The sequence below is a fragment of the Cavia porcellus genome, unplaced genomic scaffold, assembly GCF_034190915.1.
Source record: "Cavia porcellus strain 051 isolate PalLab524CR breed Dunkin Hartley unplaced genomic scaffold, mCavPor4.1 scaffold_15, whole genome shotgun sequence".
Lineage (NCBI taxonomy): Eukaryota > Metazoa > Chordata > Mammalia > Rodentia > Caviidae > Cavia > Cavia porcellus.
In genome coordinates this window covers 59,998,415-60,015,026 of record NW_026947498.1, presented here as the reverse complement: position 1 = coordinate 60,015,026, position 16,612 = coordinate 59,998,415, and the positions used below count along the sequence as shown (strand labels likewise).

Sequence of the window (16,612 nt, the reverse complement as noted above, 5' to 3'; positions counted from 1 at the left end):
GTCAGAGTTTTTATATAAAAATCTCCAATTTTAAAATGCTGAGTGGATCAAATAAGTTACTACTATCGGCATATGCTTACCATTTCGTAACTGTTGCTTTACACTTATATATTAATTTTCAATAACTGAATATGATGAAGATTATCAAAAAGAAGGGGAGAAATTCAGACCTCCTGACTTATAAATAAGCTAAGCTATATCATCTGTTTACAAGTGACAGCTACCTGGAGTATCGCCTTTGATCTCTAAGTTCATTTCTTCAGAAGAACGCTGGGAAGGAAGCTTTGGAACTGTCTCCACTACCCGGTTGAATGTTCGCCTTCTCCTTCGTAGGCCACTGAGTTTTCCAGCATCTTCAATGGACTGGTTTAACATAGATTCTTCCACTGACAACTGTGATTCTAAGAAACGGTTTTTTAAAAATAGAATTTTTAGATATAAGGAAACTTCCAATTATAGGTTAGAAAGGTGATTTTTAAAGCCTTGATAACTTTCTTTATTTCTAAACTTTTTATGGCCTAGATTCAAACTTTATTTCTAATAAAAAGCTTTACTGGTACGATGACCCCATAATGAGATTTCACCGTTCTAGGAAGACTGTATGTTAAACAGTATTGGGGTCATCAACACAAATATGCCACATGCAGTTAAATATTAATGTTATGGTTGCAGTTATGGAAAGAATAGGCCACTCACACTGGATTATTAGATTTTCAAGACTGGTTATGGTACTTATAAACCTCAAAGGACAGAGAAGCATACATATCAGAGTTATACTTTTCAATGACAGTGTACAAGAAAGAAAGCACCTCAAAATACCATTTTTTGTCATATACTTCATCTTTTTCCCTGATCTGAGTTTTTGTTAGAAACTCATTATTCAGTAGCCAAACTAATTTTTAAGTTTCGTTTTCTGTTTTTAATGTTTTTAACAATGAAACAGCCATAGAGAAAAAGACTAGGAAAATAATAAACTAAACAATTTTTTTAAAAAACAGTGTCTCACTCTCTATTTCAGGCTGGTTTTGAACTTGTGGTGATCCTTCTGCCTCAGCCTCCCAACTGGGATTACAAGCATGTATCACCACACCTGCTTTAAACAATAAAATCTTAAGATACTCCGAGCGGATCTCCAGCTTTTTTTCAACTAAAATTATGGTCAAGTATTTATATATTTCTTTATGTATATACAAAGAAGATTCTAAACATTAGAACAGCTATATCGCTTCCTCAGCCAACTGCCAGTACCTACCTCCACCAAATCCACACATATATATAATACCACTTCTAAGGGGGCCTGCAATCCAGAAAAGCTGCACCCTAAAGGGAGGCTTGTGCCCAAGGACTCTTGAATCCTAGAGAGCACAGTGTCTATGAGCTGGTTCTGTAACCCCTCACTGCTGCCTGCTTTCTTGGCTCCTTCCAAAGGCAGAGACTATAACAACAGCTCTTAAGCATGTAGTCACTGACAAGTCACTTAACCATGTTTTTTAAAATTTCTTTAGTGAAATAGAAAAAAAGAATTATACCTACTTAACAGGGTTGTCATGAGTGCAAAATGAGTTAATATTTATGAAGCACATAAAATCTTATATGCCTGGCATATATAATAAGCACCATGTAAGGGTTTCTTAGACCATAAAAAATTGAACATTTTGAAATCCCACTGATTACTACCTGTGGGAGAACAGGTTGGAGAGTCAAAAACAACTGTTTCAGTGACAGTCATCCCAACATCACCTGCCAGCTCCTACTATAAATCCACATGAAGAATCCATCTATTTCATCAATAAGCACTACCTTCACTAAAACAGATTCATCAAAAACTGTACACACCAAGCTGTCTGAAATAGTGCTCCAGTGAACTCCAAGAATTCTTCTCAATTAAAGATCTGATCAGGCCCCACGGCTGTTTTTTGTATTTCACATCTGTGGAAACTCTAGTAGGATAAGAATAAAAGAAGATGATATATTTAAGAACAGACCTTAGTTATATTAATATTGTAATTAAATGTAAGATTACAGTACATGGAAAGTTAAAAGGATGCAAAATCATTAAACTACAAAAGAAAATTGGTCCACTGATGATGATTTCTTTAAAAACCACTGTGAGCTGCTAATAACTTCATCAAATTGTCCTTCTATGCCACTTTGTTATTTTACTTTCTGTAGCCCTGAATTTGCTTTAGCAAGCAAGGCTCCAAACACATGCTAAATTTTCTAAATGCCTTATGTAAAAAATCGCTAGCGGTCACAAACTAGCTGGACCTGGCATTAACTAGGCGCCCCAAGCTTCTTTCCCACTGCAGCAGTTACAGTTACCATGTGCTCCCCCAGAACTCCTGGCCCCCTTGCCAGTAGACAGCCCCTCCAACAAACCACGAGCACATCTCTACAGCTTCCTATTAGCAACTGAAATGCCCTCGTTTTGATTGTGTAGCACAGGATGAGAAGGTCTTCAACTGGAGTCCTGGACATGTAATTTTAACAAAGATAAATCTCTGTTGTATAAAGCTAAGAACTCAGAATTTTTGTTACCAAAGCATACCTAGTCTCCTCTAACACATTCAATTGCAATATCTCACCTTAGCCTGCATTTCTGTTTTGAAGATCGAATGATACAGTATCGGTTCAGGGTATAGAAGTAATCATGGTAGGGGACATCATGGGTCAATACTTCTGAATCTACTAAATAAAATTGTGCTTCCCGACTTTCTTTATAGAGTGTCTGCCAAAATAAGATTTTAAACAATTTTCATGCACATTTTTAACATTTTATATGTTTTTTGGCAATTTGGCACATACTAGAATTCCTTCTCAGAAATTACAAGACACCAGAAGTCTACATACAAGCTGTAAGAGCCTCCGTATTGGCTACACTGCTGTGAACTGAGACCTGCAGAAACAAGTCTTTCGCCACTCTGTCCTTTCACTGACAACTGATACTTCCTATTGGACTGAAGGAAAAGAAAAGAACCAAATAATCTCTTATAAGAGTTTTGTAACTTCCTGTTAGGGTGATAATTCAAAAATCAACTGAATTATAACAACAAATATAATCAACAAGTTATAACATTTGCCTTCCCCCAAATTTATAAAAGCTTAACAGAACCACCCTGTCCCCATAAAACACACACACACACAAACACACACACACAAACACACGCACGTAAACACACGCATAAACAAACACACGCATAAAAGGAATATGGGGTAAATAAGTAAAATGTCACTTTTCCTAAACAGGGCCTAAGGTGGCTGTCAGATGAACAAACTTCTCTAATTTTAACCACACTTTTTCTATCTATCTTCTAAGGGAGGAAGGAGATTCAGTAGAGATCAAAAATTCCAGTCAAAACACCAAAATTTTCTTGTATTTTTGACAATCTTTATACATTTTTTTTTTTGTCTTTTTCATTTTTATCGGTACCGGGGATCGAACTCACGACTGCCTGCTTGCAAGGCAGGCGCTTATGCTGCTGAGCTAAATCCCCAGGCCCCTTTATACATTTTTAAAAGGTAAAAAAGTCACATTTTAAACACTGATGCACAAAACTGCAAGAGCAGCATTCAGATGTTAATAGTAGCTGCAAAACATACCCTGTACTTCAGCACAAATTGGTCAAACACAAGACTCCACTCCAAGTGAGCACACAGGGTTCTTAAAGAAGAGCATTCAATAGCTAATGTTTAATTTTATGAATTCAATTTCTTCCCATAGCAACCATCTAGCTATTTAGCCCTAACCATTTACATGATGCTGTAATAAATCAGGTTTTAGAAATATAGTTTAGGTCAGGCATAGTGGTGCATGCCAATACTCCTATCACCCAGGAGGCTGAGGCAGGAGGATCACTCAAATTCGAGACCAGCTGGGGCTACAAAGTGAGCTCAAGGCCAGCTGAGCAAACAAAATCCTGTCTCAAAAGACAAAAGAAAAAAAAAAATATATATATACACACACATACACATACATATATATATACACACACATATATATTATGAAAAATCTTCTATTATGAAAAGCTATGAACGTGCACAAGAGCAGAAATGAAGTATAATGAACCCTTGTGAGCTCATTAACACCAGCTTCAACACTAACTACTGCCTGGTCCCGTGTCATCTGTTGCCCTTCCGCATATTCCTTCCCTCCACCACCATCCTCTGCCTGGCTAGATTCCAGGCATCAGTATAATTTCACCACAAACACTTTGGCACATTTCTTTTTGAAGTCTTTAGTATATCACTTTAAAAAGTACTGTTTGTTAAAACAAAAAATACCACATTACACATAAGAAAGTAACAAGTCCTCAAATCTCATAAATACCTTTATTGGATTAGGGTTGGGGTCATAATGGCTTTCTATATTCCTATCAACCTGTAACAGTTTCTCCTCCTCCTTCTTTCCCTTGAGATTTTTTTTGTTAAAATTATCTTGTAAACTGGTGACTCTGACAAGCATGCTCTCTCTTGACATATGATTGATTCCTTTTAATACTATCAGATTAGACTTACCTGCTTTTCAGTAGCCGCAGTGCATTTTCCAGTAAGGGGGTTATTAAGCACTACAGTATAGGTCATGGTTCTCAGTTGATCACCTCCAGATTCTACAGTCCAAGGAGTAGATACTACATCTAATAAAAGCAAACATAAGTTAGTTCTAGAAATCTAGAACTGAAGGGGTGACTTAAAATGAAATCAAAAGGGCAGATTTAGAATTAAATTTTTATTTTTGCCTACTCCTAACCCCTCAAAACTATATGCTTAACATTAAAGAGAGATTAAATGTGAGACATTCTTCCTAGATATAACATGTACACTTCTCTGAAGCATTTATTTGTAAATTTTTTCTGTAAATCAACTTTTTCTTTTGTAGAAAGTAAAAATTACTTCATGTGTAGGTTTCCTTTTAAAGTTCCTAGGACCTATGGAGAGAGACAAAACAACACTTCAGTATACCACCCTTCAGTTTGAAACTGTCAAAGTCATTTGTTACTGTGCAACACTGACATCAGTGTCCGCCTGTGGAGAAATCACATCAGTGTTACAAGAAATCACGGCTGTGAGTGGCTTCTCTGCAAAATCTTTCATCAAGACAAGATGAAGACATATAAATGCTTATATTTCATATAATTTTTTCTGCATTAAAGCTTTAGGATCATCTCCCTGTGTTTTTGGTGGGTTCTTGGCCAAATTCTTTTATTTACTTAGAAACAACACTGTGTACAAACACTTTGAATAGAAACATAGCTTTAGAATAGCACCATACAGTGAAGATCATTTCATGCAAACCAAAAATTAGTTAAGTACAGATAAAAGCAGTATGAACTCCATTCAAAGACCTGAACAGGTTATCTAATGCTGTTACACAAATGGATGTAGGCAGCCACTCAGCATATTTGGAGGCTATTCACCAAATTCTAAAATATAGGAGCCTTTATCTCATCAATTACCCACAAGCAAAAGAATCAAGCAAGGCCAGCTTCATTCAACTTCTCTTATACAGTTAGGCCTAGGGACTTAATGAGGGATCTTGAAACTGCCTTTGAGTATCTGGAAGGATCTTACAACTAAATTAAAAAGAAAACATTAGAAACCATGGACTTCATCATCCATCATTCCTTGTACAATGATTCATTTAGGTGTACATGAAATAACATACAATTAATTCTAAAATGTTTTTGTTATTATTTTGAGACAAGGACTAGTTATGTAGTTCAGGCTGGCATTTTTAAGTCACTATGTGGCCTAGGCTGGCCTCAAATTTACAGCAATCCTCCTGCCTTAGCCTCCTAAACACTAGGGCTACAGGTATGCATCACCACACCTGGCTATCTGAAATACTTCTCCAGAAGATTACCAGGTCATATGTCAGCCTATTTCATGGGAATGATACAAATAAAGACATTTTTCAATAGAAACACAGCTGAAAGCTATCACTAAATTCTGTTGTTAGAACTTTATGCTATTCAGTAAAGTAACTATCAACAAGGATCAAACAAAAATATCTATTTTGCCATGTTTATTACACTTGCATTTTTACCAATTACCAGCAAGGCCAAATGAGTATTATTAGTCACAACGTTACCAAATTAACATCATACTGGAATAGTCAACCCTAAAATATACAGGTGAAATTCATCCTTATATTCAAATCTCAAATAAAACTACATAAAATGGCAATAGTAAAGGACAAATGTGCCATTAGGATACACTGAAGTAAAGTAATTACAAAGCAGAAGGTACAGAACAATTACTTTAAGAAAGCTCTAAAATACAAAATTTTTAAATTTGTGAATCTTTATACCCATTAGGATGGCTGTTATGAAAAAAAAAAAATAGAAAACAACAAGAGTTCACAAAGACGTGGAGAAGCCAGAGCCTCTGTACACTGCAGGTGAGAATGTAAAGTGGAAAACAGTACAACTTCCTCAAAAACTTAGTTATCTTATGATGCAGCAATTATACTTCTCAGTAAACAGGCAAAAAAGGTGTACAGAAAGCAGAGGATTTGAACAGACACTCATACATCAATACAGCAGCATTAGATAGTTATATAGATATAGATATAGATATAGATATAGATATAGATATAGATATAGATATAGATATAGATAGCTGAGAATTTATACAGATATTTATGCATCAATACTCATAGCAGAATTATTCACAGTAACTAAACGATACAAATGATCCAAATGTCATTAATGGATGAATGAAAAACAGAAGATACTTTTCCATATACACAATTGAAAATTCTGCCTTAAAAAGGAGTAAAATTTTGTCACATGCTGCAATATGGATGGGTGAATCGTTATACTAATTGTAATGAACCCATCATTAAAAGTCAAATATTATATGATTTGACTTATTTGAGGTACCTGGAATAATTAAATTCACAGACAGAAAACAGAATGGTGGTCTTTAGATGCTGGAGAGGAAGAAGTGGAACTATTGTTTAATAGGGTCAGAATTGGGGCTGGAGATTTAGCTCAGTGGCATAAGTTCCTGTCTTGCAAGTGTGTGGTCATGAGTTTGATCCCCGGTACGGATAAAAAAAGTAATAGGGTTAGAATTTCATTTTGGGATGATGGAAGCATTCTGGAGATGGATGATGGTTGTAGTTAATTGACAATGTGGATGCACTTAACACTTTTTTGAACTGTACATTTTTTTTTGTACCAGGAATGGAACTCTTCACCTCGCACTTGCCAAGGAGGTGTTTGTGGTGCTGAGCTAAACCTCCAGCCCAAGAACTGTACACTTTTAATGCCTGTAATCCCAGCACTCAGAAGGCTAAGGCAGAAGGGTTGCCAAGAGTTCTAGGCCAGCCTGGGCTACATAAGTGAGTTCAAGGACAGGCTGAACTAGACAGAGACACCCTGTCCCAAAACCAACAACTTCGATTAACAGTAACAGGTCCAAGGACAGCAGTATGGTTGCAGTCATCAGCAAACTCTCTTTTGAGGAAAAGCTTTTGACGAATTTTACATCTAGCTTGCAACATGCCTATAGCTGCTCAGATTTGAAATTAGCCCTACATTTTTGCTTTCCAGCACCATTTACAATTATCAGTCACCCATATGGAAGCCAGATGTAGTAGACAACAAATGCAGTTGTGTTCAAAGAACAGTATCAGCATGGAATAACATGCTACTACCTCATGGGCCCTTTCACACACGAAATGCCAGACCACCAACTTAGAAAATTAAGGGAAATAATATATCTAACTCATCTAAAATACCACCTTCTCCAAGGAGAAATGAATAAAAACAAAATATAAAATACATTCAGAAGAGATAAATTCAGAAGAGATAATAAAGAGTTAAATATAAACTGTTCAGCAAAGAGAAAGATTTAGATCTCTTTATGTATTTTTTTTATTTCAGGTATTTTGAGACAGCCTTGCTATGTAGTATGGACTGGCTTTCAGTTTGCTACAGAGTCCAAGCTGGGCGTGAACTCCAAATCCTCCTGCCTCAGCCTTCCAAATGTTGAGATTACAGGTATAAACCACCACTCCCGGCTGTTCTTTCAAGTCAGGCACAGTGTATACACCGCAACCCCAACGCTTGAGAGGCTAATGACTGCAAGGCCATCGTGGACTACGGAGCAAGATCCTGTCTCACTCCGCTCCCCGCCTCCCAAAAAAGGAAGAGAAGAAAAACAGTAATTTGAAACCAAGAAACTTGTGTGTCTGTCTGTCTGAGGACTGAATCCATGACCTTTACATTGAGCCATTTTTTACTTTTTGTTTTGAGACAGGGTCTTACTAAGTCACTAAGTTGCCCCCGCTGCAGTTAAACTTGCAGGAATTATAAGTTTAAAACCATGAAACTCTTAGTATACTGTATCTGTCAATTAGAAATCTCTTTGCTATTCTACCATGAATAGTAAAAAAATTGATTTTTGTAGCGACAGTCCATATTAATGACATCACCTCTGAGTATATAATTATGTTAAAGTTACAAAAAAAAGGAGAAACACCTAGTGATTGATAAAATTATACAATTAAATGTGAACTATGGATATAAACCTAGATTAAAGCTATATTTAAGTTGACTATGTCAAGTGGTTTACTTTAAATGAATCTCTGCTGCAGCTATATCCTAATTATATAGCAAGGTAAACCACATACCTCCAAAATTAATAAAGTATCAAGAAACGCTTAGGATATATCCATTTCAAAACTAACTATAAGCTTATTTGAGATACTTACCATAATAGAAATTTTAACACATGATCAATGAAATCCTCCTTATAAGTATTAGCAATTTCCAAAATAAACCTTTAAAGAATTTTTACTAAAGTATACCATAGAACCATAATGTCAAATGTATAGCTCCATGTTAGCAAAAGAAACACACATGTGTATTACACTAAAACTAAGACACAGTACTTTTATCAGCATCTCAAAAGTTCCCTCCCAGTCTTTACTGACTGGATTCTCAACAACTGTAACTGCTCTACTACTGTGCTAAGTGTAAAGACTCTGCTAACTTTACATAAAAAAAATATATGGCATGTACTCTTGTATCTGGATTTTAAAACTTTTTTTTTTGCTCAACATATGTCTATGGAATTTATTCATATTGTTTTAAGTACCAGTGGTTTGTTGTTGGTTTTGTTGGTATATAGCACTCATCTATGGAAACTCATACAGTTTATTTATTCTATTACTGAGGGGTACCTGGAATGTTGTCAGCTTTCAGGCATTATAAAAAATAGCACAGTATACATGTACCTTTTTTTCTTTTGCTTTGGTCAAATAGGGTCTCTTTATATGGGTCAGGCTGGCCTTGAACTCACAGTGTACCCCTAGGCTGTCCTCTAACACAGTATTTCTCTGCCTCAGCCTCCTACACGCTGAGAATATAGACATGCCCAACCACTCCTGGCTATATATACTCACAATCTGATGAGAACACACTAGCAGTAGACCTGCTGGCTCAGATAATGCACACCTGCCATAGGTACAGCCACACATTTGGCAAGGTGGCCATTCCATCCTCCACCAGCATCCAGTTGTCCCACAACAGAACTCTTCTGAATTGGGTTCAACTCAGTGAATACAAACATTAATGATACATGAAGCTTGAGTTTTCAGAGTCTAAACTTCATTATAAATAGCATCTGCTTAATTGAACAATTTTACAGTTCACATGTAAATTCAACCTAACATTTAAATATCAGTTTATATATAACCAAAATAAAATCAAAGCATGTTCCTTTTTATTTTTCTCCTGACAACATAAATCAATTCAGATAGGCCCAATGCTCTCAGGCTAATAACATCTCCTACACTTATGATTAGGTAAGAACCACAAGGACCAACCTATTATATTTCTAGAGCTGGTAAATCTCTGCATAAAGCGTGAATTAGTGAAGAGTAATTCAAACATTTTCTCAGCACTGATATGAAAAACACGGTTGATATAAAGTCTTCCTTGAAGATCCTTTTCAGGGATATTTTCTAAAAAAGAAAAACATCAAAAAAGGAGAAATTAAGGAAAGGTAATTTCAAAGCTGGGGGAGGATGTGTTTTTGTTGTGTTTTAGCACAAAACGGTCTTTAATTAGAATGATCAACACATTTCAAGACCCTCTTAAAACTCCAAATTAGAGTTACATACATATGCACCATACAATTATACACAAGCACACACTGTTATGTGCAGTTACATACATATGATCATTATTTCAATCTTAAAAGTTGTAGAAACATTTTAACTGGAATGATTTCAAATCCTACTAATGTACACTTAAAAGAATATTTCTTAAGTTAATAAAGGCAACATTGCAGCAGACAGGAAGGTATACATCATGGTCATTACTAGCTCTATATCTGAATGCTCATATCTTCAGTAAATGTTAACTCACCCAGGCCTACAGTATCTCCTATATTCACTAAATTGTCAACCTGATTAGTTTTTCAATTTGACATTAACTCCTCCAAAATAAGAATCACTATCTTTACCATTCCAAATAAACACACTTTAAAAGAACAGGAAATAGTGTTGAGAATAGAAATAGTGTTCAAAGCTGCTAATGTCCAGTGGAACACTACATGGTGTTCTGGGAACTTGGTAATCATAATGAAGTTGAAAACTACTGGTGGCAAATGAAGCAGTAGCTGTTCAGTTTCTCTCCTATTCCCTGAAAAAGCCCATAATTATATTGTACTTACTATTTGTCATTGTGCTGAGCACCTTACAATCATTGACTCATCCTCCCCGCAATACTCTGAGAAAAGTGGTATCATCCTCCGCCTTTCCATTTTACAGGTAAGGAGACTGAGGAGCAGAGAGGACTGCCAACCTGCCATAGCTAGTGAGAGATGTGTGCAGATTATGAACCTACTCTACCTCCGGAGGACACAGATTTAACCTTCATTCTACACTGCCAAAAAGAGTTGAAGAAATTTTTTAAAAAGAAAGCTAAGAATAGGAGACAGGCAGGATAAAGGAAACAGTGAAAAGCAATCCAATGTGAAATTTTAATGATTTAAAGACTGGGATTACTATTTCAAGGATCATACCCCATCAATACTGAGTGAAAACTACAACAAAAGCTCTCCATATTTCTGAAATCAGGCTCTACAAATTATCTGTCTAAATCATCTGTCAATATTAATCCACAGGCAACAGCCTGGTTAAGTAAAAGGACAGTCTGATCTATGAATCAGAAAAACTCTGGTTTATGGCTTGACCCTCCTCTATCCCTATTTCTCCCTCATTAAATGATTTGCCTATTTTGTCAGTGGTACAAAGAACTTAGGGATACCAGCTACATACCAATTTACCTTCTCCCTGCAACAATACTTTATGAAGGAATAAACTATTCACTGAAATTTCAAATAATAGCTCCTTTGGTATAGAAATGAATCACTGAAATTAGGCAATTTGCTGAGGTTTTGTGCTACAACTTCCCATTAGGCTTAGGACACAGTTTTTGCTGACATAGAAGTATTACATTCATTATAAAAATAACTCAAATATATCCCTAGAAACAAAAAAACTACAGCTGATTCTATTGATCCTGCTTATTTCTTCAGAGAACTTAGTCTGATTTGTAATTTAATTTTTGATGGCCGATTCATTTGTTTATTATTTCTTTCCTGTACTTCCATGTGAATAAGGAACATGTTGATTTTAAACATCGATGTACATTCAGTACTTGGCACATAAGAAGTATTATATTTTTAATTAATAAATTACTAAAGAAAATGTTAAATATAATCTATCTTTATAGTTCTTTATGCAACCTTTAAAAAAACTTTTTTTATTTTGGAATAATTTGATATTTACAGTTGATTAAATAAGGATTTATTCCTCCTGCCTACCTCCAAGTTATTTTCCTGTTCAAGAATACAGTCCAAGATACAGTACTGTAATGCATTTTCTTATTAGGACTCAGTCTATTCAACTCTTTGACAACTTCTCATTCTTCCTTTGCTTTTTTATGACCTTGACCTTGGTATTTTTTTTAAATGAGTGAAGAAACATTATTTAACCCAGCAGCAGGTTATTATAAAGAATACTATTTGAAATACATCAACTTGAAATGGACAGTGAAAATAGTATAAAGTGAGACTGATAAATACAGGAGAAACACAAAACATATGCTGCCAGTTCTTTGAACGGATGTAAAACTGCACCATTTGTAAGCAGGCAAAAAAGCAGCTGATTAAGGATAGATTGTCTGAACTGGAGGACAGGTTTGCAATGTGGGAGCATGAAAGGAAAAACTTCTTAAAAATAACAAGGAAACAAGCAGTAACAATACAAAAGCTAGAAGATGATAACAGGATCTATAACTTAAAAATTGAAAATGTAAAGGAAGAAGCAGGGATACAAACAAATGAACTGCAAAGGCTATTCACAGAAATAATTAAGGAGAACTTCCCAAATATAGAAAAAGGTAAAGATACTCAGATGTATGAGGCATACAGAACTCCAGCCACCCACAATCCAAACAGAACTACACCCAGGCATATAATAATCAAAATTTCAGAAATCCAATATAAGAACAATATTAAAAGCTGTCAGACACAAGAAACAAATCACTTACAAGGGAACACCCATCAGAATTAGTGCAGACTTCTCGGCACAAACCATCAAATCACGAAGAGTGTGGGGTGAAATAATCCAGGTTTTTGAAAGACAATAACCTCCAGCCAAGATTGATATATCCTGCACAACTGTCCGTAGAAATTAATGGAGAAACAAGGTGCTTCCAGGATAAAAAGGAGCCGGGGGAATTTGCAACCACCAATTCAACTCTACAGAGAATACTGCAGGGCATTCTAAAAGAGAAAAGTACCAGGATCCCAGAAACAGTGGCAGAGAGGCCACAATGAATGGAGCAGAAAGCAAAATGAAGAAGACAAACTGACAACTAATGACAGAAAAAGAACTCAACAGAAATGAGGCAGAGAAGGTTGGATATAATTTCTAATAGAGATGGCCTAGATACACTAACTTAAGGGGAAAAAGAGAGAATTGCAGGCAGAGTGGATCAAGAGATAACAGTCCACCAAGAGGCTCTTTATAGGAAATATAATTAGCCTGAAGAAGGGGCTGGGGATTTAGCTCAGGGGCATAAGTGCCTGCATTGCAAGTGTGCAGTCCTGAGTTTGATCCCTGGTACTGATAAAAACCAAAAAAGACAAAAAAAAAAAAAAATATGACCAAAATCAAACATGAGAAAACGGAACTCGATGTGATAGGGAACCAGAGAGCAATAGGGGTAACTAGACTAGTATTTATGGATAGGTTGAACAAACAAGCTTTAATAAATGAAGAAATATAACTCAAAATCCAGCCCAGGAGTGAGAAAGTTCAAAAACACTTAAGTTAAATAGCGGGTTGCCCCCCAATACAAAACCGTGAGTGTTGGGGAGACTCAAAAATACAAAGTTCATTCTGGGGGAGTAAAAGGGAGGAATAGTCCTTAAAAAAAAAAAAAACAGCAGAAGATATAGCTAATAGTGTATCAGGAATTAAAACCCCTATTACTCGCACCACTCTGCTTGGTTGGAACTTACTCCGTCCTAGTTTGTATACAAGCACTGGATCTGAGGGGCAGAGAGAGCTGTCCATAGCACAGTGGATATCTTTAATTTCCTATTAACTCAATCAGGATCCATGTATGACTTATACTGTTGTATCATGACTGATCTTAGTTAAATATGACTTGTTTGATTGCTGCTTATTATTGACAGATTTTATTCAAAACTGTAAGATTGATGGTATCAAGTTAAGGAGTATAGACAATTATACTGAAAATGACAATGATTCACTACGATATCCATTCTGATTTGATTACTACCTGTTTTTGTAGCTCTGTACTATCTATAAAGTTGTATTTCTGTTAATCCTGTTATGTACTGATATGTTCACTTATACTTTGTCTGATGATATAGATAATTCTGTTGATGATAACAAGAAACAGCTCAGTGACCATGGTACAACTCCTTACATAGCAGATTTATATGTCTTTTTAGTTTTATATGTCTATAGGAAAAAGTTTAGTTGTGTCCTGCTTTGTTCTGTTTCTCCCTCTAATATAGAAAGGACAGAAATACATGTTAAGACTCAAGCTTACATAAAACTTACAAACAGTTTATGAGAACTGATCTGATGACACATGATAAAATGAACAAAAACTTTGAAGGAAAGAAAGTGGCACTGCAGTACACAGTCCTGATTCTGGAGTGTTATGATGTGAAATCCAGCAATATTATTAATCTTTGTTCAGAAGGATTTTAATCTAATAAATTGTGTTAGGTCCCAACATAAATGAAGATATAGATAAATACATACATGTCTAAGTGTGTAGGATTGATAGCCATAATACTTAGTTTTTGTTGGATAGATGAACAGAACTGTTTGCCATCTCCCTGGTTGAATTCCCATTTATATGTTCCACTTGTGTACCTTAAACAACTATTCATAGGGGGACAATAAGCATATATCAGCTAGTGATTTATTACTGTTTATTTCTTTTCTTTGAAAGTATGTACTATTTCTGCTTGTTTTCTATTTTGTTTTGTCTTTCTTTAAATTAAAAAAAGCAGTTGATTTAAGCTTCATTTAGTGACTGAGGACACAAAATCTGTTTTATCTTTCATTTTCTAAAAACTGGTGATCTGAATCTTTTTGACCCAGGATATTGTTTACAACTGAAAAACCAAGTTCAATTGAGCGTGTTGTTCAAAAATCTTATATAATCCTGTTGATTGTATTATTTGGCCCATGCACACTTAATTGTTTCTTTGCCTTTATCTCCTTCCAACTTAAAGCCATATGCCTACCCAAGATGAAAATGCATGGTGACTATTGAAGTTCTTTAGCTAGACCCTTTGTAGAGTATCTCTGACTGCCAATTAACAACTATGAACCCCTTCAGCCTGAAGAAGCCAGATCAGTAATAGTCCATTATTCCCTCACGGAATGTTATAGACAGCTGAGTTAAAATATTATAGGCAGTCAGACAGGGCCAGGCCCTTGAAGAAGCTAGTGCAAAAGACCAAATAGCTTGCAACAATGGAGGAGATAGACACCTCTGTCAGCCAGATCTCAAGATGAAAGATAAAACAAATGCAACCAGATGACAAGGAGAAACATCAGGGATTGGTATTTTAAACAGGTATGAATCACTGTGAAGAAGCCCCTAACTCAATTCCCTTAAGGCCAAGGCCACTTGCTATGTGACTTGCTTCCCTATTGGACAGCAATTTCATCAGTCTTACCTGGGCAGTTACATTGGTGATCTTACTGGCTGACAATAATTCTGTCCCACCCTCATGCCCACCTTGCAAATTCCCATTTTTCCTCGCTGTGGGCCCATCTCACCTCTTGGTTTTGCTCTATAAAAGTCCCTAGAAAAGACAGAATCTTTGGCAACCTTCTAGGGACCACTTCTTACTTGGACAGAAGCTTTCTTGCTCTCAATAAGTATATTATCCTCTTAATAAAAGAAAAGAAGGAAGGAAGGAAGGAAGCTAGCTAGCTTGCTCGCTTACTCTCACCTTTATTAATTAGTAAGTAGCAAGAATTCTCTAATGTTCTCATTCCTGTTACTCTTTGCTGGCTTTGCCTCTAATGCATTAACTTCTGTCAGCTTTAGCTCCTAGATTCTCATGTCGTTATTCTTGTGTGTCCTTCCCATAGCCTAATGTTTTCTTTAGACTTAGGTAAATTTCTGGCATAAGGGACTTTGCTTAGCAAACTCTGTCACCATATATTCCCAGAAGTCTCATGCTCTCAGCCAACTTGTCTATTTCCACTCATGGCTCTAACTCTTATCCCCAAATGTTTCACAATAATACACTCCTCGGTCTTTGTGGGTTCTAAACTGTGTAGTATGTGGTAAGATCTTTTTAAAAAGATGCCAGTCCACACAATTCTTGTCTAACTTTTCCGATCTGGGCTTCACTGAGGCTCCACATCAATGAGATTGGCCACATCAAAAGAGTCTGAGGCTCCCTCCACAAACTATAGCATATGAGGGCTAGAAGGGAAAAAGAGAGATCCTAAAATTTTCTCATCAGTCTGCTCAAAAAGTAGATCAAAATACTCTCATTTTAACACAGATGTTTGGTTTAAAATGATCTACCACCATCAGCTCCCTCTAAATACTCTCCATCCTTTTCCAAATTTCCTGAGATGGTTCTCATTTTTCCCTAGTTTGTTAACTTATGAAATGTCTTCATAATAATAACTATAATAAAAATATTCACGATTATGCCTATTTGACATATCTAACAAGCCTGAGATCTTGCAACTAACTTAGAGAAAGCAGCAGGAGTACTTAATTTGTGATCTAATTAATCTATTACCTCATAAACCTTAAGGGAAATCTCCGTAAAGAGAAGGCTGAATGTTACATGGAAATTCTCACTGCTACAAAGCTAAAGTCTTTAAAGGGGCAGCAGCAAAGAGCAAAACATGATGAGGCTCACATGCGGTACAGAAATGAAACATCCATTTCACGCGCACAGCTTCTGTGATATGTCATGCCCCTTCTGTGACTTATTATCAATGCTACTTTTATATAAACTTGATAATGAAACTACTTTTTCAGGACCATCTATTAAAAAAAACTGGTGA

At 35.9% G+C, this 16,612-nt stretch overlaps 1 protein-coding gene and 1 long non-coding RNA gene across 7 annotated transcripts in view; one reads left to right on the top strand and one right to left on the bottom strand.

Moving 5' to 3' along the window:
• The window catches only part of Gramd1c (GRAM domain containing 1C), a 139,153-nt gene that overhangs the window by 11,614 nt on the left and 110,927 nt on the right, over positions 1-16,612 (bottom strand). For all 6 annotated transcript variants that reach the window (XM_063224996.1, XM_063224999.1, XM_063224997.1 and 3 more), the window contains 5 exons: positions 9,836-9,973; positions 4,516-4,634; positions 2,586-2,728; positions 1,837-1,940; positions 225-401 (listed from right to left, as the gene is read on the bottom strand). In XM_063224996.1, coding sequence (XP_063081066.1) covers positions 225-401; positions 1,837-1,940; positions 2,586-2,728; positions 4,516-4,634; positions 9,836-9,973 — 681 coding nt within the window. The remainder of the gene's footprint in view (positions 1-224; positions 402-1,836; positions 1,941-2,585; positions 2,729-4,515; positions 4,635-9,835; positions 9,974-16,612) is intronic.
• LOC134470506 (uncharacterized) lies at positions 5,902-9,235 on the top strand. Its single transcript, XR_010039438.1, has 2 exons — positions 5,902-6,397; positions 7,890-9,235. It is a non-coding gene; the product is annotated as an uncharacterized LOC134470506 (long non-coding RNA).